A 25,266-nucleotide genomic window follows, 5' to 3' on the forward strand; every position below is an offset into this window, starting at 1 on the left:
GTAATGGAAAAGCACCCAGGGTCTTGCTTGCACACAACACTAACAATAGGAAGCAATGCGGGTTTGGAATAGAGCTAAAAAAAAAAACAACTAACTAACTAACTAATTCAATTTTAGAAAACTGGATTTCAGATTGGCCTTTTCATTTTTAAGCCTTGCGTCACTGCTGCAAAAAGTGTGAGGGATTGACGGCATCTTTATCCATGTTTGGGAGTCAGGGACATTAAAGTTTGGGCTTCTAGCTGTTTTTTATTATTCTCTCAATGAAAAAATGCCAACTTTGCCTTTTTTCTTTCTTTGCTTTCTAGCAATTATCAACGAGAAATAAAGAAAAAGTGAACAAACTAACAGGGAAAGACAAAAAGATAACACAGCAGCAAGAAGGAGCAGTATTACTTAGCATGACAGATTGGAATCCTCAATTTATTTGGCCTAGCAAAAGTTATCTGGTGTTTATTATTGTTAAGTGACCCAAACTAAAGCCCACCTACAAACTTTGCACCTAATGGAGCTTTGATCGTAAAAAGGAGGCAAAGCTAGGAGGAGCAGATGGCTCTGGAACCCATATGAAAACGATAAGAAAATAAGAGAATGCTTTGGTTTCTCCTCGGTCTTTGCATCAATCACTATGGTTTGTAGACGAGTAAGAAGTTGGTTTGTGTATCTATGCATGTGCACTCCACAGGTTTTGCTTGTGGCTCCTTCTTGCCTATTTGTTTTTGAATCCATGCAGAACAGAATTTGTCCTTTTGCACAGCCAGGTGTGGAATACCTGTTCTATTAGGCGTGCCTTTTTCGGCGCTGCAGTCTGCTGGCACTTCCACTGCCAGTGATCTTGCGTTACATTTATGTCTCGGGGGCTGAGTGGCGGTTAGCAGTAACATGTGTTCGGAAGGTGGTAGCTCTGATGGAATTCTACTCTTGGCAGCCTTCCAGGCAGCGCTGGTATGTGTTTAAAATACTTTCAAGGAACAATACATGCTTTTGTGGTTTGCTGGGCCAAGTGGGGCTGTTTTTGTCTCTGATGGCCCCCGGGGGCCCAGGGGATATCACCGGAAGCTGGTGGCGTTCTTAAAAGAAGGAATACTCAACAACAACCTTCCTGCTTCTCCTAAAAACACAGATGAAAGGAGATGAGGAGGTTTTTGTTTTCATTTCGTGCGTGCGCATTTGCATGCTCTCAGCAGCCTTTTCTGACAGCGCAACTGAATGTATGCAGGATGTATTCTATACATATACACGCACTTTGACACACACACACACTGGTTATTAAGCTGGTGCTGCAGTGGGGTTTTTGCGTTCAGTATGTATTCATTAGCTGCCTGGTTCTACACTTAATAACAGGTTGTACTGAATACTCTAATTTGTCATTTGGTTCTGCGGAAGAAAATCCCACCCCCTTGCTCTTTCCCGCTTTCAAAATATTTTTATGCAACTGAATAAATGACGAGCACAAAAAGAAAAAAAAATTATACACAGACACAAAAATATACTTATGAGGTAAAATAGAGATACAATTACAAATGCATAAAAACCCAAATACACACATCTATTTAGAAGAAAGAAAATCCATCTTTTTAGAAGATAGATGGATTGAAATCATCACCGCACACTCCCGTTCATGTACATGCTCAGGGAGATAAAAGAAGTTGTGAAAAGATATATTTTGGCTTGGCTTATTAAGAATTCAGTTAATGAGGCAGCTTTGTCACCCCAGATAGAACAAATGTGTATGAAACAGCAGTGTGGCAATCCTCTCCACCAACCCGGGGAGCGAGTGAAGAGGAGGTGAACACGCTCCTCTGCTCATGTGTGTGTGAGAAAGGTGTTTTGTAAACATCTCATTCTGCATAATGAATGCAGTCCTCTGTCATCGACACACACAGACGCTGCAAAAAACTACACAAGGGAGCTCCCTTTACCTGTCACATCCAATCCCCTCCCAGGTCCTCAAACAAGTCCCATTGTGTGTGCACATGTGTGTGTGCGCGTCATTAACAGGGGTGAAAATGTTCTGCTTTTGACAGGTAAACTGGAAGGTTTGAGCTGTAATTTGCATTCCATGTATATTTGATTGTTTATCCGCCTCCTTGAGTGTCTTGTACCATCTTGTGCCATGTTTAGGTCCACCCAGGGAGCGCTGTTTAGCTGATTTTCATTGGCCCTTAGGGAGTGTTAGCTTATTTGGTTGTTTGCCAAACACTAATCCTCAACAATTAACCACCAGGCACTCTGGAGGGGTGCCATATTGACAGGGATGGCCCTTTTGCCAATCTGCCACACACAAAATCCAAGTGTTCGTGCAGCGCACATTCACTGCGGCATAAATTACATACACATTGCAAGCAGACACTCATAGACGTAAACCCAGGAGCAGGAACAGTGTGTTTGTGTGTTTGAATATGCATTACCCAGCCCATGCCTGGCAGGAGTCAAAGTGCTTCTTTAAAAGTTCATAAATCATGGATGTTCTGGCCTGTGATCACCAAACCGCCTGCTTTTTAGGCCTGTGGAGTGCCAGAGAGCAACAGACAGCCTCTAGTTTTGGTTTTAAAAAAAAACCTCTGGAATGTGCTGATGAGAAAAGAATTAATATTAGGCCTGAACTTTTATGGCAGCCTGGTTTAGCCCCAAATATATCAGTCAACTCCTCCCAGCTCATATCCGAAAAGCATTACAACACATCATGTAACAGAGGAAAGTACATTTATATTTTTAAACTGACATAAACTCTTTATATTGATGATTTAAGTTTGTATAAAATAACATGTTCGTGACAAATATGTTGCACAATGTTTAGTAAAACCTATGACATTCAGTTGGCATACCATTGAACTTTATAAAACTCACTTTGAGGTCAAAGTGAAAGAACAGGAAATAAGTCTTTTTCATGTGTTTTTTTGTTCAAATCTCAACAAAGCAACACAATCAAATCCTTTTTGTTTACACCAGTAATAAATATGTTTGCTTCTGTTGCACATGTGTGTGGTATGAACAGAAAGGCGCAGCGGTCCGTTCCTCCCGTGTGGGAGGGGGGCCAACGAATGAAAAGAGGCAAATAAAGGGAGAAAGAGTAAGGGAGGCCTCCTTTCACAGTGAAACAAAGATAGCTGTAATTAATGGTCCTGAGCTCTGGACTAGGGGAGCTTTCTTCTGACAACTCCAACTTAATTAAAACTTAAGACTTCTGAAAGGGCCTCTGACTGCGCGGGGACGTCCCACCGTCTCATGAGAAAAACTTTGCTAGATTTCCTACAAAAGAAAGGAAAAAGGAGAGACTGAGAGAAAAGATCTGTTAGCTGCTGTAGCTATGTTGCTAATCCCTGTTTGTCAAAGGAGGAAGACGGAGTGGGGGGGGGCGGGGGTGGAAGGTGGGGGGTTAGAACCCCCACACCTGCGCCCCACTCCTCCCACACACACACACACACACACACACATCTTTTCAACCGTTCTTGTTCGGTGTAACATGATGCAAGCATGAGAAAAATATTACCTGTCTAACTTTTAATTGCTCAGTGAAAGAACATCTTCCTTATTGGAGGGTGTGAGAGACAGCAGTTACCGCACAAGCACACACACACACACACACACAGAGCATTGTGTGAATTAATTAATGCATGGACCCCTTCACCTGTTTCTCAAACAAAAAACCTTAACAAAGTAGAAGCTAACCTTTGTGAGCTTCCTGTGTGGATCTGTCCCTTTGCCTTGCTCCCTTCTCCTCTGTCAGCCCTCTCACCACAGAGGATCAGATAATAAAAGCTTGGCCTGCTCTTTTGTTTTTGTGCATTGTTCATTAGCCCGGCAGCAACAACAGAAGCACACTTGATATGCTTGGCTTGACTGGGTGTATGGGAGCAGGGAAAGGTGGGATGGGGGCTGTGCGTGCATGTGGGTTTGTTCACCTACACACACCGGGGGCAGGACAAGAAGGTAGGGGGTAGTTTTGCATGGCTGCTATGCCATTAAAAAGCAACTGGAAATTGAGGGTTTGCGACAGACAGCACACGTAGAATGAGAGCCCCCCCCTGCAGCTGCCAACAATAAGGAAAGTTGGACAATGTGTGTATGAAAGACAAAACAAGCTCTCTGCTTTTAACACCCATGTCTGACCTCGTTGCAGAAGTTAAACGTCCATTCCAGTTGGGTTTTTAAGTAACAAAAACCAAGAAAAAGTCTAACTGAAGCAAGAATAGAATTTAATCTAAAAAGTGGTTTATTGAAGTATCTTTGTGTTCCACAGCACTTGCAGAAGCTGGACAGTGCGTACAGTCTGGAGTCATGCGTCTACTACTGCAATCTGTGTGACTACTCCACCAAAGCCCGCCTCAACCTGGTCCAACATGCCCGCTCAGCTCGCCACCAGCAGAATGAAGGACTGAGGAAACTGCAGCTGCACCAGCAAGGCCTGGGAGGAGAGGAGGATGGACTGAGTCTCCACGAGCTTTTTCATGTCAAAGAGTGTCCCAACATCCAAGGTATGAATCTATTTGAATTTTTTTCCCAAAGTCACCCTAAGTCTCACTAAAAGCAAGTCTTGCATTGCTTAGATTTTTGTGTGTTTGTAACTTTAGATTGTAAGGGGGGGGGGCACTTTTTTTGTTCAAAACCCTATCTACCCTATTTTTTAAATCCATTTAGCTGCTCCCACCTCTTTGTCTCGCTTCACTCCCCCTTCCTTTCTGTCACTTTCTACCACTTTACCCCTTTCCTTTGGCCTTCACATCCAGATCACGTCTCCTGATACAGACCCGTCCATTCTTCCTAATCTCCCCAAAATGAGCATACTGTTCCTATTAGGCTGCCGCATTCATATCTGAAACGCAGGCGCACACTCACACACCGTCCCGTGCGCAGGGACATCCCAGGCAGGCAAGCAGTCGGCTTATGAAATTTCACCTTGGGAGGATCTCATAGTGAAAGGCTCGTACGCACACATGCTACAAACAGACGCACACACTGGTGTATGCTATGGCTACACAGCCTCTCCCTGGAGTGAGCTTTCATTTCCTTTCTCATGACCAAAGCAATTTGGCTTTCATTTAAGAGTCTCCGTCTTGCCAGCAGCTAATAAGTGTAACAGAACTGTAAAACATTCAGAGAGACAAAAAAAAAAAAGGAAAAAAGATTAATCGTTTTTTCTTTGAGTGGGGGTTGCACGGTTGGTGAGGGGTTGTAGGGTGTAAAGGGAGGGGTCTGCGCTGTAATTTAAACCAGAAGATGGAGAGTCAGGGTCCATTATTTAGTCATCCCTATGTTAATGCTGCTGGAAGAAAATGAGTTCTTAACTTGTTTTTGCTTTGCTTGACCTAAGCTGGCAGAGAGGTGTGTGTTAGCGGCGAAGGGGGCAACGTGGTTTGAATAGGACTTTAGCACAACATTATTCCATTTATCCACTTGTAGGTCTGTGAGTGTGTGTTAACTCATGTGTGTGTGCGTGTCTCACCATGAATCTGTGGTCCCTAAAGTGGCCTGTTTACACTGTGCATGTACTCCCAAAACAGATGGAAGCTCACAGCCTTGGAACATATGTGGATTTCAGCACACACACACACACACACACACACAAAGAGGAGACGATCTTGCAGTGTCTGGATAAGAAAAAACTTCTGCTCTTAAAGCCCCACTCCGAGGAAAATTGTGTTTTTGGTGTTTTTAACAAGTTAAACAAAGGGATGATGGGAAGTGGGGGAAGGCTTACTTTGTTTCAACATTTCTATCCACAACTCAGAAAATAATTTATGAGAAACTACTGCTGGTCTGCAGCAACTATGTCTTAGAAATCGACACAAGTTGTTTTTATTTTAACAGCAAAATCATAATTAAAAGACCACACTTCTATTTATCCACAAATGTAGGATTCATGATTCCCCTTTTGTAAAAATGGGCTTAAAACCTGTCAAAAGCAATTTTTGCTTATTCTGAAGGTACTGCTCCTAAAACCCAGATTTCATTTTGTGCTCCTATACCACCTACTAAGATTCCATGAAGAAGTTACCACTTGTTTTGGACTCTCCCATGTTCAAGAAATATTTTTCAAAGAAAAGTTCTTGTGATCCACAGATGATTAAAAAGGGAATTACAAAATGACTTATGAATGTCTGAACAAGTTCAATAGCTTACGGCTAATGATGTATTTTAGAACTTTTGTTCTAAAAGAAAGTAGAGTGGTGTTTTTCAACCTTTTTTGAGCCACGGCACACTTTAACCTTGATAAAAATCCCGCGGCACACCAGCATTCCAAAAAAAAAAAGGAGAAACTCATAGTCTGTATTGATCTACAGCCCCTCCCCAATCTCATACATTTTTGTGATAATTGTGGCAGAAAAAGCTGGAAGTTGCCGCTGTTTTTTCTAAAAGATGTAATAAAAGTTAAGATTTAAAAACTGTTTCAAGACGTTTAACAACGTAGATTCATTGTGCGCTGAGACGCTGTCACTTTAACCCAATGCATCATGGGAGATGTAGTGCTAACAGCCGCCGAACGTACATAGACTCGTGTCTCTGAGCTTCATTGTTTTGTTCACTTGTTCCACGGTCTGACACCGGATCCCGCGGAAAGCTATACCGCTAAAGACGAGCTTTAGCTGGTATTTTTGTTGGAACTGAGCGACTTTATGAGCAGAATCGGAACAAGGAAGTGAAGACTTTAACCACTTCTGATTGGTCAGACTGATGACGTATGATTAAGCCTCCAAGAATGATTGGTGGAGACAGTTAAAAGGGCGGGACTTTTCCGAAAATGTCTAAAGCTACGGCTAAATCGCGGTACCGTCATTCTTATCAAAATGTCTTTAATAGAATCAAATAAACACAAAGAAAAAAGTATTTAACGATCTTTCATATTCCTAACTACTCAGTGTTTTATCAGGGCCTGTTTGGATGAATACAGAGCTGGCATCCTGGAGATGGTAAATGTTTTTAGATCAGTTAAGGGCAATTTCCCAATGGAACACCTGACCACTAGTGTGCCGGGCACACCGGTTGAAAAACACTGAAGTAGAGCGTACACATTTTCACATGCAAACATAAGCAAAAAAGAAAAATTTGGTGAAATGTAGGTGCCTGTAGTGATTGATTATGTGAATGTTTTAACAGTTGGCAAAGGCTGTGTAGAAGGCAGCTTTTTCAGCCAATCTTGATTTAAAAAGACCCTATGTTTATGTTTATGTGCATGTGTATGTAGGCCGTTAGTTTTCTGGGGCTACAACTCCTGACTCGAGCACTTTCTGTTCATTAGAGACTGGTATGAAAAAGATTAATTTAAGTGCTGACCGGTATTTTTGCCTTAAAGCCTGGGACTTGGAACCAAGCCAGATAATTATAGGCTCATTTGGGAATAAGAGTTCTAATGCTCTGGACTTTATGTACATGTGAATGGCTTTCATTAAACAATTTTGATGCTGATTTTATGGCCCAATTAAGGATACAGTATGGCACAGAGAGACACAGCAAGAGTATAGGTGTTTTTGAACAAAGCAACACTTGCACTTGCATGTATTTGATTTCAGCATATTTATACTTTCCAGTCTCAGTCTGAGAAGCCTTTTTTGGAGGTTAACAGTGCTCTCTTTGCGCGCATATTTGCTTATGTCTTTGCACACTCCAGTCGCTGTCTTTACAGCACTTTTCAGCATAATCGCTCATTTGTGTCCCATAGAAACAAGCGATCCTCTTTGTCCACGTTCCTGAAGTAAACTGTCCCTCTCTGTGTACAATTATAAGTGAGAAAGGAAATTAAGTTTATCAAAAATGCCAGTTTGCATCAGAGAAGCGAGCATCAATGAATTGCCTCTCAACATGGAGGACGCAGAGGCCATTTTCCTCTGATGTCCATCCAAAAGTTGTTAGGAAAAATTAGATTTTTTTTTCCGTTATTTGTACCCTTCCTTGCCGCTGTAATGAAGTTACACCCTAAATGGAGCTGTGTGGTAAAGCTGGAGAAACTATGACAGATTGCAAGTCATGGGTATTCCATCATCAGTTTCATAATTTGAACAATTTGTTTAGCTGGATTTTTGGAGACATTAAGAGTCTCTGAAGTCTGGTTTTTACAGCGATTTTTCTCTTGTCGGCTCTGCCTCAACACTATTTGACCATTTGTTTAGCCACAAAGCACGTTGTGATGAGGTGTGCGTGTGTGCACAAGTGCGTTTTTCTTTGTGTACCCTTGCCCATTAGCCCTGTGCTCCATCATGTAGAAACATGGGGCCTTTTCTGCATACTTTACTTTCTATCATTTTTTTTCCCCCTTCCCTGTTCCCTCTGTCCCTCACAAAAAGCAAAGCGAGATGGAATCTTATGGAGGTAATTATTTCCGAGAGCCCTGCCTGTCATCCATCCCTCCAGCACCCCTCCACCCACACATCTCCATCCCTCTATACCCCACCCCAACCACCACCCTACATGCATTAAAGAGGGAGGGAGAGGACCCTCTTTGTCTGAATTCCCCTTTTAAACAAAAGACCTCTTCTGACTTGGAGAGACCAACAACACTTTTATCATGTGCACTGGGTGTGTGTATGCGAGTGTGTGCATGTGTAAGTGTGTCCAGAGCCTTTTGTTTTCTCTGAGTGATAAGGCTCTGGGACATTTTGGTCCTTGTCAAATTAGTGTAGCCGTGCTAACCATTTACGCAGCAGCTGTAGGCTAAAAACTGAGCCTGATGCACTCCTGTTCTCCTGATGCTTTATGAGGATATATATGTGTCTGTGTGCATCCAGCAGGAAGTGATGGAACACGGCACAAAGAAGACACGGCATGTTGTTAGCCTCCAAGTGCGCGCACAAGCCTTGGTACCAAGTGTAAACTCAAAACGGCGCTCAAATTAAGTCAAAACACAGAGATAGCATTGAATTGTAGATAGAAATAGCTTACAGTGATGATTCAAAAACAAGCTTTTAGGTGTTGGCAATAGGTCTTCACTCCGCCCTCACTTTCTTGCTCATCTTATCGTTTGGATTTTTTTTTTCCTCCTTCGGATAATGGAGGCGGTTTTGCCATTCCATGGTCTCTCTCTTCTCTGTTCTTTTTTTGGGGAGGTAAAGTCTTTCCTTACACAGACGTCTATTTCCAGGGTTTGTCTCAGTAATTTGTGGCCATTATATAAACATTCACGGAAGCCCAGAGCAGTGAGAAAAAGAATACGACACACACCCAGAAGAAGCAAAACCGCCTGGGTAAGCACCGAGGTGGCCATTTTGTCATTTAAGACAGCGCGGTGAGGATGAGTCCAGCTGACTAGCAGCAATTCTTATGCTCTGGATATCTGTGTTTAGACCTGGCTTTAATAGACTAAAGCAGGCAAATACAATGCATATTGATCTGCTTCCACACAGACGATTACAGTTATTTATTTGTGACCTTTCTTTTTCATTCACTGTGCATCAGGAAGGTATTTACATACTGTAGGAATCCCACGACTTGAGTCAGATGGGATTCATTCCTCGCATAATAAAAAAAGTGGAATGTTATTTTATGTGCCCTACGTGAGTAAAAATCCAGTTCCTGCTTAAAACTATTTTGATGAGAGGGGATAGGATTTTACCCAAGAGCATAGTTGTAAAATATGTTCTGTTTTTTACTGTGGAGTTTGTTGGAGACAATACAGTGCATTTTAAATAATTTGTCAAATCGAAATAAGACACATTCATATATGTATATTATTATATTTTCAGTAAGTAGCAATTTAGCCCAAATTTCCCCAAACCATGTTCTCTATGGCCGAGGGAGTAAAAGATGTGGTCATTTTTTGAATAATTCCATCCAAGCAAATTATAATTACTTTGTGGTCTGTGTGTGGACAGAAAAAAGGGAGCTTGACTTGTGCCTCACAAAAAATAAAAAATAAAAAGAATGAAAAGAGCTTCGTTCACCATAAACTATTTTTGAAATGGTGTGTCGGGGCGGTATGGGTTCAGGCTGATTGTTTTTCTTTTGGAGTTGAGCAGCTCTTTGGTGTAGAGGTATTACTCGGGCTAAATTGTTCCCTCATGTTTTCCGCCAAGGTTCTGTGCCCACTACACTGACAGTTATAATTTGCAGAAATTGCGCTGATTATCTGAATTAGCATACCATACCAATGCCACATTAGTCTTATTTACAATACAAAGCTGTGGAGCGCTGAGGACGCATACTGAGCATGACTTAACCCTTTGAAGAAGGCTCCGAGAATGTCTCTCAAACTCAAACGATGTCCCGGAGAACTTAATATGACACTTAAACTCTGCAGGAATAGGAAGTGAAGAAGGTCGGAGAACTGTGGCTATCCGAACAAATGTTTTTCCTCCTTCCAGATTTTTTCACCTCTTAGCTCTTGTCCCAATCTTGTTTTTTATTACCCCCCCCCCCCCCCCCCCCCCCGATCCTTCCCTAGCCACCATCCTTTCACCCTTCTTCTTTATTTTCTTCTCCCCTCACCGCCATTCTTCTCTCTCCTCAATCCCTTCATACATCCCCTGTTCATTGACTCTTAACCACAGATGGACAAAACAATGGGCCATGTCACACAGCATTAAGACAAACAATCCAATGATGGGAGGAGGGTGGTGTGGAGCTGGAGTCACGGTAACTAAGCAATACGCTTGCTGGGTCCAAGCAGCCGCTAATCTCAGACAGCAATGATACAATTCACAGATGGACATTGAAAGCAGCCAGTATGCATGCAGGGGGAAAAAAACAGAAGAATTATGAAGTGCTGTTACCAGGCGAGCCTTTGGAAGAGTTTAAAATCCTCTCCCTCAGCTGCTCCCTTTTTTCCTCCAATTCCTTGACCTCATCCATCAATAGGAGCTATGGAATTGATAGGAGCTATTGATTACCTATAGGCTAAGGCTAATCGTCGCTAACCAAAGGAAGTGTTGCAGCAACAGCAGCTGTCAGAGGCTTGTCGTGTGTGTTAGTGTGTGTGTGAGACCCTCAGGGGGTTTCAGTAGAAGTAGCTGCTCCTCTCTTTTTTTTACTAACAGCGGACTAATGGTCTGAGAGCAAGGCAGCACATGTTAAAAAAAGCGACACTCTGGACACTGCTTCTCTCTTTTGAGTGAGAGAAATGCATGTTTTGTCTGCCCGCAGAAACCCTGCCAGACATGCCAAGTTTTGCCTCCCCACCTAAGTAAGTCCCCTCACCCTCTCACCGCTTTTCTTCATCTCCCTAATAGGAAATCTGAGCACCCCGTGTGAGATTAAAGCAGAGAATCAATGCCTTCTGAGCAATCATTTCCAGACAAATCTCTTTCATCTTATTTCGCCCCCCCTTCCACGTTCCCTCGTTCTCCCACCTCCTAATGCTAACAGGGGGTCCTGTGTCATGACATCCCTTTTACTTTTATCATGTTCTAATAACGCTTGGAAAATAGAGAGAAAGAGGAATGTGATGGAGAGGGAAAAAAGATGCAGGAAGAAATGGATAGACTGATAAAAATCCATTGAATGAGCATGGATCTTGATTTACGCTTTGATGTGGACGTCTTTGTGCAAATTAGACAAAACTGTCTGCAGCTTCAGTCATCTCCAAGCTCTTCCTAAGGTGCTGTCTCCCTTTGCTTGTTCCTTTAAAGGCCCACTCCAATGAAAACAGGGGTTTTTAACATGTTCTTGTTGCATTTTTCTCATGATGGAGGACAAATATAAAGTAAATTTGGATTAAAACTGCATTTCTGAGTATTTCTTGATTATAATCATTGTTTATCAAGATGCTTGCAGCTGTGACATAGGTGCTACAGTCGGCAGGCTACAAGCTCCTTGCTACACCCCATTCTGATGCATCCCCTTCCAGACAAATAGATCCATGTACGTCTTCTTTTTCCTCCTCGGAGCTGGCATCTGGCTTAAAACTGTACGGCTGGGTAGCTTTGATATTGGTCGCCATTTTTGTCACAGCGCCAATGTTATGTTTGGGTTGTGAGGGGCTGTAAACTAGTAGGAGAGAGTGTAAACAAAGGGATTATGGGAAATGAGGAAGAGTTACCCCATGCCACAGCTCAGGCGAATTTCTGATGAACCACTGCCACTCTGCAGAAACTATGTCCTGAAAAACGGCATAACCATAATTAAAAGGTGAAAAGTTGAATGGAGTGGGACTGTAAGGATAGAAAGAATGGAGAAAGGAATTGAGTGGGTTTGTTTGAGGAAATTGAATTACAGATTAAAGATGAAGAACACTTTGGGGGGAGAACTGGTCTGTTTGTGGTAGAACAAAAATGAAAACAAAAAAGAAGGGAATGAAACAAAAAAAAATAGTGTTGAGGTAAAATATGTTAGGATTGGATGGCGCCTTACCTCAGAGTATGTGAAGCTAATGGCTGGCCCGGATGCACGCACAAACGCACACATCTTATTCGGGCCTTTGTTTCAAGAGCAGGTTAATGGGAAGTGAGGAAGAGGAGCATTGCAATTTTCTGCTCTTTAGGCACCAGAGAATTCTCTTCAGTGTAAGAGAGTCCAGACCCTCGGCGTAATAGGCATTTTACACCCTCATCACCCCTTGCACAGTAACACAAACATGCACCCACACTCACCAGGAACGTAGGGGACCAAAATAGGCATTCTATGGTGTGTACTGCCAGTCCCCAGAGTGCCAGTAAGTGTTAGACATGCATGGAGTCGGCAATGAGACAATCAGCATGCTGAAATTGAAACCTTGTCTGGAGCTACACAAGAGAGGAGGAAGAGGAGCGAAAAGGAGAAGATTAAACGTGGAGGAGCAGAGATCGGAACAGATGGCACAAAGAAAAAAAGAGAAAGGGGAGATGCAAAATAAGAGGACAGATGCAGGAGAAGGGAGGGGGAGAAAGAAGAACTGATGTTTGTTTAATTGCCTCATAAATGATGACACAGATAATTATGTCGAAAAAAGAAATGCTCCTCTTAGGCAGAGCCAGTGAACAGCTGTATCTGATTTGTTTGTGTGTCTCGTGCTGTCTCTCCCTATAGCCCCATCAACTGTTGTACCCCCCAGCCACATCAAGTATAGGACACCATTAAAGCTTACGTACGGTTAGTGTCACATCAAATCATTCATCTTAATTAACAGAAAAGTACACTCTTAAAGCACACACACGCTCATCATGTGGAATCATTTTAATTACTGTGTAACATCCTGATTATTAATATCTCTGCTTCGTGTACCCGGGGACATGAAGATGAGTACGCTCACCTAGATTTCCCGTGCTGTGTGTGTGCAGGCGTGTGTGCCCGTGCGCCCAAGTGATGCTCCTTTGACTTCATATTTAATTGTCTTTTTTAATGACAATATTCTGCTGTACGTAATGAGTCAGGGTGTGTCAAAGTGCAGGCCGGAGCTGTCCGCTTGCGTTAAGATCTCCCTGTCTGCTGAGGAAGCCTCCAGCGCACACACTCATGCACTAACTCAGAGACACCGTATCAATGTGAGAGTTCCTGCATCTGACACGAGATTAAGAGGGCCAAGTGGAGGAATGTCGAAGAGCTGCCCTGTTGCATTTGCACGAAAGAAAAAGGACCCTCTCGTCGCACACGCGTGCACACGCACTCAACACAGACACACACGGGAGCATCTTGTGCTGTAAGTGAGCAGTAGCCTCCCTTGCATTATTCACAGTGGCCGAGTGATCGAAGCTTGGTTCAATAGCACTAAAGCGGCACGCGCTGGAGAGATTTGTCTTACAAAACCTTGACACACACACTCGGGCTCACATATGCTCTCACACACATTGATTTTTGGTGGTGGGAATCTCCCAGGCTTTGGCAAAAGACAGGGGCATGAGAGGGGCTTCCCCCGTCAGAGCAGCCCCCTGACAAACTCACACGTGTGCACTACTGCACTACTTTTTGCACACATGCAGGCCACATCCTACAAGGCCGTGTTTAAGTCACACAAAGGTAGATTTAATAATAACAATGTTGTCCGGCAATAGCATGATAAAAGAAAGTTGAAGATTGCAAAAATCTTCCTCTCAGATCTGATCTACTTTTCAGTTTCTCGAAGATGAGCCGATTGTAAAAAAGAAAAAAAAAAAGTCTTACTGATCATATTTCTTTTGCTGACTCTCTCATTTTTGCATTTTACCATCAAGAGGGCTTTTTGCTTGCGAAGCAGAAATAAAAAAAATCATGCATTGCCTGATATGTCATATCTTTCTTCTGCTGTGTGCCAATGCATTTTTTCCACAAAGGAATTCAAATTGAAGCCCTCAGTTGATTTGACTGGCAATTCTTATACAACTGTCACCTCATTCCGAATTTTTTGCAGCGTACCACAAACAGCCCGCTACTCCCTGTGGCTTTTATTTATTATTTATTTTGACTTATTACCATGTATCGACAGTCCAGCACTTGACAGCCTGCGAACACTGAGATATAAGCATGCTCACATACACACCTCTGTCCCCTGAAGACATGTGATCAACCAGACCCAATCCCTTGTAATCATCTGGAGCTCCCACACACACTGACTTACTGCTCGGCTTCAATCCTAAGTAATGGTTTGGGGCAGGGGGCTGAAGCGGCAGGCTTCTTTTCCTTAGCCCCAGTGTCTTAAGCTGCCATTGATTAAATGTTAACTGATATACTCGGTCCTGGCAATCTTGTTAGAGCTGGAGCAGGCAGGCAGCTCAACAGACAGTTTAGGACCTGCAACCTTCTGATCAATAGCACAGATAAAGATTTCATCCACCAATGAGCCCCCAAAACAAAAGCTACCTAATACCTGATTAGACCCGACCCGCGGGGGGACACAGATGCAAACGTGTGCACGCTTTCAAAGGGTGACAAGTGTGGAGGCAAACTAAGAAGTGCTATTCCTTGATCGTAACAAAGGTGTACAATGTAAGACCATTACATTTGCTGTAAACATACAGACCCCATGCATGCTGCATTATTTTTATTTGCATGTGCACACTGAAGTCTGCAGATAAGACAGTTCAGACATTTCCCAAATGAAGGTTAATTGAGCTGTGTTAGTCCATTTAGGTGTGTGTATTTGTTTGTCCGTGCTTGTGTGTGTGTGGATCTCTGCACACAGGGGCATGTGTGAAAGCCTGTCTCTCCTCAAATGTACATTTAGATGCCAAAGGGAACCGAAAGTGGCTGGATCAATGTGTGGGCGACCACTGCTGTTAAAGTGTATCAATAATATTCCTCTTATTTTCCTTCCATCGCTTTTGTCACAAGGCAGTTTGAAAACAGCTTCAATTAGCGGCCACAATTATGACTTAATTAGAAATCAATACGAGGAGACATTTGAATATTGATTTTTCCTCTTTTTTCCAGATTGTTAACATATTCCACACCCTGTCTCTGCCCTTTTTTTATTTATTTTTTGCTACAACTTCATGGAGAATCAATATTTTACAGACATCCTATAGGCGAGGGGGCACCAAACAGCAACAAAACCCAACAGGACATCTTGATGAGATTTGATACTCAGAGGTGTTCAGAGGTTGAAAAATGTCACGGCTATTTCAATTATGACGACTGTTTGAAGCACAGCTAATAACACTTTTAAACAATTATTTTATTTTGTAGGATTTTTTTGGGTACCATTTGTCCGAGTGCCAAAATTCATTTCCATAATTTTTTTCAGCTGACATTTCCTTTGATTCGACGCGGTATGTGAGCGCACTCGAAAATGATCCGCCTGTAAAGCGCCTGTCATTTGATTAAATAATATCTATGATGTTTTAGTTTTTCCTGCACAGCCATTTTGAGGGGCTGTGAGATTTTCAAGTGGCGTGTCAGGGGCCGGGAGTCTAATGCATGGAAACATGGAGCTTTCTGTTTTCTGACGGCTAGCGCAGATAAGGGAGAGATATGGCTGCAGCACTGGCTCAAATCTAAAACAGATTCTGCTTTTTTTTTTGGGGGGGGGGTTCAAAAGAGTTAAGGAAGTGAAAGAAAGAAGAAGGGCTGGAATAGGGGGTGGGTGAGGGGTGTTAGCATGAAAAGCGAATATTGTCAATCCTCTAAGTGTCTAGCTCTGTCTCTCCTTCTTTCATTCTTCCCCTCACTCTTTCTCTCCCCCACACTCCCTCCATAATCTGATTTATTCGAAGCATATGTGTGCAGCTCTGTCTTTGTCTGCTTCTATTAGGACCAGTGGGGGCCCATATGACATTGTTTAGCCAGTAATGAAATGGACATTTTGTGCATGTTTTTGAGAAAGTCAGAGGAAAGCCAACACGCTTCTCTCCCCCCCTTTTTTTATTTTTTTTTTATTACGCCCTGCAACTGTCTGCATATGCCACGTCCGGGGCAGTCGGTGCCCTCTCCAGGCCTTCAAGTCTGCATATTTTACTGTTCAGGAGTGCCTGCAAAGTTTGAGTCACGAGTGCCGACGTATTATCTTTCTTTTGGGTCCAAAAACCTTTCCCCTGTTCCTTAATTTAACTCTAAAGCAGAGAAGTTAATCGAGTTTTGTTTACAACCTCTTCTACAGCATTGAACTGTCAAATCTGAAACTATGAAATGCAGGTGGAAGCAGCGGAACCATCAGAAAGGAATGCAGTAAATAGAAAAGCGTTTGTGTTTTTTAGAAAGATATTTTTACCTAAGCCTTACAACATGCAATCGGCTTAAAGACCCAATCATATAAAAATCATGTTTTTGGTGTTTTTAACTTGTTTTTTTCTTGTGATGGAGGACATTTATAAAAAATTTCTTTAAATTAAATTGCATTTCTGAGTATTTATTTATCCAAATTGTTGTGAATCAGGAGCAGCCTATCAGAGTGCTCCAACCGGCAGACCTCAGGCTCCCTCCTCTGCTTCATTGCATCAACTTGAAAACAAATAGATTCACTTACGTCTTTGTTTTGCTCGTTCGAGCTGGCCCCAAACTATACGGCTGGATAGCTATAAATTTTGTTCACCATTTTTGTTGCACTGCTGTTGTTAGTTTGGAGGTGTGAGAGGCTGTAAGCTAGCAGGAGAGTGTGTAAAGAGATAGATGATGGGAAGAGAGGGCTTAATACACAACACAACAGTTCCGCTCACAACTCAGAGGGCGAATGTCTAATGAACTGCTGCTGCCCTGCAGGAACTATGTCCAAAAAACAATGACACAGGGAACACGTTAACAATAGACCCCAAGATGATCGGAGTGGGACTGTAAGTATGAATCAACCATCAAAACACTTAAAAAATGAATACATCTTTTTACTAAATTAAATGAAGGATGTTCCACATCTTTTCTTTTAGGTCACAAACTGGTAATGGGGAGTCATCAGTTGAAAAAAAAAAGAATTAGTCTCACACATGATGATTATGATTTGAATAACAGTCTTTCATCCGTCTGTTGACTCCCTGATCTTTGTGTTGTTTTCTATCCGGGATTACAGTTTTGTTTTTGATGGCTCTGAAAGCAGATGCTAAAAACGGGACAGTGGCCCAATAGGATAAAAAAATCCGTTTAAGCATTGTCCATTTGGCCGCTGACCGTCACAGGCCTGTTTTAGGCATAGCCAGACAGACTCGCAAACAGAAAAACACACAAACAACCATTCTCTCAAACCGCGGCAGCCATTTTATTAGATTCCCTGTTTTCAGGCCTCGTATTAGTTCCCGGAAAATAAATAAACCTTGAATGCATGACAAGGACCAGTCTGCTCAAATCGAAACTATATCTATCCTATCTTTGTTTACCGGTTTGGAGATGGATGGAGAGATTGAGGGATAAATGAAGGCACAGAGGAGCAGCTGGGATAGGTATATGGATGGATAGCTGAGTGAAAAGTTAGAAAAATAGATGGACAGATAGATAGATAGGTGGACAGATAAATGGATAGATAGATAGACGGATGAATGAGGCAGGGAGATCTTGTTGGGCTGATAGAGTCGAGCAGCAATGCCGAGAAACAGCTGCTTTCTTCATTAGGTTCATCTATTGATCTCGGACCCTTGTTGTGCGAGTGTGTACCTGTTTGCATGTGTGTGGCTGTGTGTGTTTTAAAAACGGAGAAAGGAGAAAGACAGGAGCCCCTGTAGATAAGTGCTGGTAATAGAACAGAATGAATTCTTATCACAGAGATGGGAAGGCCATTAACCCTCAGCTTCTAGTTGTCTCTTTTTCTCTCTGTGTGTCGCTGTCTGGTCTGGCTCCTTTTTTTCTCTTTCTTTCCCTTTTTCCTGCGGACCGAACCTGGCAGGGTCACGTTGGCGGGTGTGTGCGATATTTCCACGAGGAGTGTGACTCTGAAAAGAGTATGTTTTTCAGCTGCCGTTGTGCAGACTGCCCCCATCGGCCAGATGTTTATAATCAGAGGCTGGATAAATATTAGACTAAGGAATTTTGAGAGAAAAAAAATGAAAAAAAGAGGAATAGGGAAGGAGATGGGAGGAGATGAACCAGAGGAGAGGAATCTTCTTTTTAAATTATTCCTAAATCCTTCTGTAAGCTTGCCGTGCCGCCTCCTTGATTCACCTCCTCAGCCTCAGGTGATTCAAACGCGAAATGCAATATGGCTGTTGTGTAAGATGCAGGTGTTTGTGTGTATGTCTGCAAATGTGCAGAAGTTGAGCTAACCTATTGTATAAAGCCAGGTGTTGCTGCAGTTTTCCTTGCCAGCCTCCCCACTGAACCTTTTGAAGCCACATTTTCTTCCCGTGAATACCTTTTGTATTTGCCATTAAGGAATCATTAACATCCCTGTGCCAATGCACACACAAGTGCTCATGGCACAGAAAATGAAACCCCTCTTAACACAAAACAACAGTCTCTTTTTGCGCAGCAAGCAAGACGTGCAAGCCTTTAATCTCTGCCATGTTTATTCATATGAACCCCCCCCCCCCTTTTTTTTTTTCTTTTCCAGAAGAGTAATAGATGTTTTGTTAGTTGCCTGCAAGACACTGGAGCGGGCAATTCAAGCAAAAAGAAAATACAATAAAATGTCTCAGGAAGTTGTAATTGACAACAACAAAGTAAATTTGCTGCTGATGCTTTTTTTTATTTTATTTCCACAAGTCATTTTTTCTGTCACTTCAGCTTATTGACATTCACTCCATGAGCAAATTAAACACGACAATCCCATTGTCTGGCTCTCAGGGTCGACCTGAAACAATAGACACATTTTCCTGGGGAAATTTCATTCTCATGCGTTCTAAAGTGAAAGTGGCCGACTGTGGGGTGGATTTGAGCGTGTGGATGGCAACCCGTGTGTGCCGCTGTGTTTACATGTTGGAATGCAGGCCGTAGACACTTTTGCATGAAATACGTTGAAAGCTGTGTGGGAGTGAGTGTGTTTTTGGTTCCCCTCAGTATAGGTGTGTGTGTGTGTGTGCACGCCATACGCCTGTGCGTGTGTGTTTGAGTGAGTTATTCCCAGGCCCTGTGCAGGAGCTGTGGACCCTCTCTGCTGGGTTGATGTTTAGTATTTTAGACATGCTACATTAACAACATCTGGTTAAGATCTAAATGCTTGTTAAACGCACTGAAATTCGGGGGGAAAGGTACTGGGGAAAGTGGGGGGATAAAGATGGGGAGTAGGGTAAATAAAGATTTGAGGGTGAGAGAACGCAAGGGAGGGAGTTCAGTAAGTCTGTAAGGTTATTACTCTGGCAGCATTACCACTGGCCCTTGACTGTGTGTGTGAGTGCATGGCTGGGAGTGTGTGTGATGGTGTAATGTTTCAAAGCTTTCTCCTTAAAACCTAGAGGCCAAACGAGAGCCACGCGCGCGGCGCAGGAATGTGACATCACAGGGCCCCGCTGCAAGCATACGTATTCGCACACGCACATGCGGTCTCACAGGGGACACGACCAGAGTTGTAAGAAGAAATCAGCATCAACATCACACCTAACTTGGGGAGACGTGACAGTCAGGGGTGTTGCACAGAACATTAAGGCTGCATCATTACCACAGATGCACAGAGAATCTAGTGTTTTATTAATACCAAACGTAAACGTATAGCTTGAGTTCCAAAAAAGTAATGATTTCTCTTTTATTTCTTATGATGTTTTCCTTGACAGCAATTACAGTTTCAGCTGATGTTCCACTTTCATTGTGACTCTGTGATATAAGCTAAACAAAATGTTGGGGAAGATATTTTTATTTTATTTTTTACCCCTTTAATGAGCACCATTCTAGCCCTAAGGAAGCAAATTAAAGGTGGCTCAGCCCAGCTAATGAATTCAGCCATTTTGGAGCCTTAGCGTCCAGTTTCCTGGTGTAGCATCGCTCCTCAGTTGTGTGCCGTATGACTGAGTCCTCCACCGGGCACATAATGACCCGGCATGGCGGTTATGGGCCCTTTGGGGAAACGGGAGGGGGAGTGAGTGGTCTCAGAGCAGGTCATTATACAGCTGGAGGGCACACACGCACATACAAACACACACTGTGCTGACACTTTCGATACAGTCTTCATTGCCTCCATCTCCCATATGTCTATTGCTCCATTTTTCTGCTTCCAAACATCTTTTTCTAAGTACTTTTTCTCCCCGGGTTTTTTTTAGTATCTGAACATTTCTCGCTGCCAGATTTATTTGTGTTGAGAAATAAGCAATTAAATTGGGACATATTTTCATCATAACATTGTTTTGTAAATGTCATCTTTCACTAGACAAGAAATTGGTTGCTTTCAAATCTTAGTTAAATCTTAAAACCAGTTGTGAGTCTGATCAGGAGTCAGGACTTAATTTTTCTTTCTCCAGGACAGATAAATATAGGCTGATGTTGGTTGCAAGGTAATCGAACCCAGGAGCTGTGGTTATCTCAATCCCACTGGCCGGCTGACTTTAATGTTCAGACTGACCCACATCAAAGAGAGTCTCACCAGGCTGCCAAAATCACACACCCTCCACAGCCTGGACCACTCTCCCTACATGTGTGTGTTCACGAGCACAAGCCGAGGAAGGCATCTGCAGAAGTTTGGCTCTGCGAATCCTCTGGTAGCGATTAAGTTGACGGCTAGGAGTCCCCTCTGTCATTCACACACACGTATGCCTGCATACACATTTGCACATCTTGCATGCAAACCCATGGTCACTGTCTCACTTAGTTGATCAATGGCGCACATGCACACAAACAAAGAAAAAAAAATAGACCTGCATACGTGCACAGGAGATCGCACGCTTGCGTGCACACATATGTAGTGCGTTGCTGTCAGGGTCAGTCAGAGGGCAGACGCTGAGCTGATGTATGGAGAGAGCTCGTCTGGGAATGTCCTCCGTGTGGAAGCACATTCCCAGTGTGCATATGCGTCCATACAGACGCAGCACAACCGAACAGAAGAAGAAAGTAAAGAATAAATAAACACTGAATGGGTCCAGATGATCACTCATCCTTTTTCCTGCTTTTTCTTAATTGTTTTTCCCTTTTTTTCCACTCACTACACCTTATTCTTTCCTGTAGCTACAGGTAGGCTGCCCCCTGGAGGCAAGAGAAAATCGTACTGTTGACATGATGTCTCCCACCTTGCCACTTTCACTGTTCTACATATACTTTTATTGTTGTCCTTTACATACTTGAATGATTTTATTTATATTTTCACCATTTCACAGAGTTTATTTATTTGATAAATGGTTAAAGCATTGTATATAATAAAGAAAGTGCATCCCCACCCAAATCGTTAAGCAATTGCTAACATAATAAGAGCTTTGTTTTGATTTTTTTAATATTTTTTCTTTACATATTGTTCAGCCATAATGTGTGTTCTAACATCCTCTGTGGATTCAGCCATCTTTTTCTTTTGCTTTTCTAACCCTCATTCCTTCTTGCTTGTGTCGAACACGATGTTCAAATTTTTTTTTTTGTCCCCTTTTATACAAAAGTCCTGCAACGAGAAAAGATAAACCACTGATGAAGGACTTTCAAACCCTCCACACACAACCATATCAACTCGCACCCCTCGCATCCTTCTTTTTTTCCTCTATATGTTGGAAAGGTGAATTAAAATACGAAGATGGACGCTGCAGCACCAGCAGTGAAAATTGCAATTTCTGCAGCCCGGCACTCTTGGCTGACAGGAGATATTTCATCTCCGTTGTCACCGATGTATTAATAAAACATCAGGAGCAGAGTGCAGTCCCAGTCTCTTTCTCTTTCCCTTATAAACACACATACACACACATTGACTCATATGCACACAGACGCTGTGTGCACACAAAATGTGCACAGCATGTGCTAATATAAAAAAAAAAGGGGGGGGGGGGAGGGGGGAAAAAAAGACAATGTTTCTGTTTGCAGGCACACACCAACACAAACGCAATTTCCTCCACAATCACACACCAGCATCTGCCTTAAAAATCTCATGCTGTATATAATGTCCACTTAATGTGTTGCAGCTTAAAGCAATGGCGCCACTGCTAGTCCCTGTGTGTGTGTGTGTGTGTGTTTGCACCATGTGGTATGTAAAAGGGTTAATCATATCATGTTTCTAAGGGGGATTCGCAGACCTCTCTTGCACATCACACAATGGCCAAAGTGATTGTATGCAAATGCGCGCTGACCTCAGTGCACCATTTGCCTGATTTCTGCGAATATGACTCTGTGTGAGTGCTAGTGTGTGTTGTGAAGTATGGTTATTACGGCGGTGCAGGATTGATGAGCACAGCTCTTTTAAGCGTGCACACACACACACACACACACCTGCGCACACAAAGACACATCGCAGTTTCATTCCCCGACAGAGAGAGGGGTTTATGTGAGGGAGGCCAGCACCCCCACCTCATTTAGAAGACATGAAATTTTTAACGGTTGTGTGTGTGTTTGTTTGTGTGTGAGTGAGAGATCTGATGCCTGTTTGCAATTGTTTTGATTGGGATTTGGTGTGCTACTGCTGAGATGGAGGAAGACATGCACATATATATATTTATATAAATATACACCCACACTTATATCTGTTTATAAATGTATATATGTATATGTGTGTGTATGTGTGTGTGCACGCAAGTGTGCCTGGTTATCTGGCCTCTCTCAGACTGCTCAAAATTCATTACAAAGTGACATCAGCCCAGTTGGAGACAAATGATGGCTGGATGAAAGAGAGCGCTGGGGCTCGGCTAGGATTAGTGTTGGCTTGTGCTGGCGACACATATACACACGCGCACACACTGATACGCGAACACACACTTTAATCCACTGGCAGAACACTGCAGATACACAGAATTATCAAACAAGGGGTTGAACTCTCAGAGATGGGCAGGCTAATCTGCTAATAGTACAGAGCTGCACATGTGTGTTGGTTTGTCTATTTTTGTGTGGCATGCATTTTTTTTTTTACTGAGGTATGCAGAAACACAATGATATACTATTCATGTGCAGCATACCAGTGGTCACAGAATATATACTATTTATTTGTGGCATTAATTGTCTTTTTTTTGCACCATAAAGAGGCTGTGTTTCATAGAGCTCCCAAAAATGCTAATGTCAAGTATTTATAAAAAAATTTGTGTTTGCATAAAAGGATATCCGTTGCTTTTTCCACATTTTTTTTTTTACATTGGGGCAAGTAATTCTGGAATTTGTGCAAAAAACAGCCTTTTCTTCATGCTGTCATTTTCTATGTTAAAATAATAAGTAAACATTAATATGGCATGACTAAGTAAATGATGCTAAAAAAACAACAAAAATCAAGGATATTTTGAAATTATAAAAAAAAAAAACATAGTTACAGATGAAAAATAACTTTAATAATTTAACATGTTTTTATTGATAAGCATCTCTGCTTTTAGCCCATATTAGGTTTCAATAGTATGGCAGGACAGTAATGAGGGGAGCATGTGTTTAGTCACTAGCATTATTTTCTGGTGAGGTATGCTGGATCATTAGAGTAAACCTGACCCCTGTGTTGACAAAAGGGTTTTTTGGGGGATTACCCATGCATGTACTAACAGAAATCTTGCCAGAAGGACCAATGTAATGCTGGACTATGCGTGAAAATATCTGCAAAATACTCTACAAGGGTTTTTCTTTGTTACACCGTGGGTGTCAAATATTGTTTTAGAGCATCATGGGTAATTAAGTTTTTTCTTCTTGTTTTCAGAAGACAATGCTGAGGACACAGAGAGGCCTCCTCGCTCCTCCTCCAGGCCCAACCAGACCGACCGGGACTTGCCTGAGAGCAGGAGAACTGACCGTGAGTCCGGATGCGCAAACACCCTGAAACTCATATAGCATAAACCAGAAAAGCCGTCTTAGTCAAGTTATCGTTCATCTGGGTTTCTCCGATAAGATTCTAACGTGTGTGTAACATGTGAACGCTGCTTACCAGCCACCATGTGACCTGCTTTAATCGTTTCCATCTGACAGAAAGAGAAAAAAGTAAGAGATGAGGAGAAAGTGGAATAAGGAGAGGGAAAAATAGAGAGAAAGAGAGAGGGATAAGTTGAGTGTTGTGGATATTACCAGGCAATGTCCAGGCCCCAGATTATTTTTTAATCAAATCAGTTTGCGTGCTTGTAATTTATAAGCGCCTTGCATTAATCTTTTCTCGTTCTTGTGCCCTCTCCGATGACATATTAATTTTTCATAAGCGTAGGATTAGATGGGGGGGGGGGGGGGGCGGCTGTGTATATGTTTTTCTAATATTGCACCGCATCCCTGCAAACCTTAAATTAGTTTTTTTTTCCAGCACCCTCCCCGCATTTTTCTTCATCTCCCATTTTTTCCTGGCTCAATCCATCTCTTAATTGTTGTCCAATCTGAAGCCCCTATCACAGGAGATGAAAAAATAGCACAAGACAGAAAAGGAAGGGGGAAAAAAGTTTTGTTTATTTATTTGCACAAATAAAAGTATTTTAAGTTGGAAGAGGCAAAAATCTATAAAAGCTGGCTTTTTTTTTATCACAAATGAGATATGGAGCACATAATGCCTCTGCTGTGAGGTTGCGGTCAGGGTAGCCCTGGCTTTGTTAGATTTGATTTGTCCAAATAAGAATTCATATCATCTCCTTATGTATGAGATGGAAATCCATGGTTGAGAATGAATATTGCATGGGGTCTTTCCATCCACCCTCCGCGCCCTCCATCCATCTGAAACTCCCTCCCCAACTCTGCTTCCTTTGCACGCCATACCTTGCTCCATAATGTGAGGCTCAATGAGGCAGAAGGAGAGCTGAGTGAGGCTGGGGCCTATTACTTTAGCTAGTCATCTATCTTTCAGCTCTATCTCCATGACAGGCCTGTCTGACGGACTGGCGGGGAACCACCATCCAAGCGTTCACCGCTCCATATTACTGCCAGCGTCATTTAACACCACCGCGCACATGCAAAAAGGCGACACGACAGAATGTCAAGGTCCCCCCCCCCCCCTACCCCCACCTCTATTTTAAAGCACGCTTTTGTACTGTACGCCCA

General features: G+C 42.6%; 1 protein-coding gene across 6 annotated transcripts in view; it reads left to right on the plus strand.

Moving 5' to 3' along the window:
- The window catches only part of zfhx4 (zinc finger homeobox 4), a 90,510-nt gene that overhangs the window by 48,438 nt on the left and 16,806 nt on the right, over positions 1 to 25,266 (plus strand). For 3 of the 6 annotated variants that reach the window (XM_078938960.1, XM_078938959.1, XM_078938958.1), the window contains exons 6-8: positions 4,244 to 4,478; positions 12,934 to 12,996; positions 23,954 to 24,046. In XM_078938960.1, coding sequence (XP_078795086.1) covers positions 4,244 to 4,478; positions 12,934 to 12,996; positions 23,954 to 24,046 — 391 coding nt within the window. The remainder of the gene's footprint in view (positions 1 to 4,243; positions 4,479 to 12,933; positions 12,997 to 23,953; positions 24,047 to 25,266) is intronic. The other 3 variants (XM_078938961.1, XM_023950365.2, XM_011488831.4) reach the window with 1 other exon arrangement.

The sequence above is a fragment of the Oryzias latipes genome, chromosome 20 (assembly GCF_053564925.1).
Source record: "Oryzias latipes strain Hd-rR chromosome 20, Olatipes_Hd-rR_3.1".
NCBI lineage: Eukaryota > Metazoa > Chordata > Actinopteri > Beloniformes > Adrianichthyidae > Oryzias > Oryzias latipes.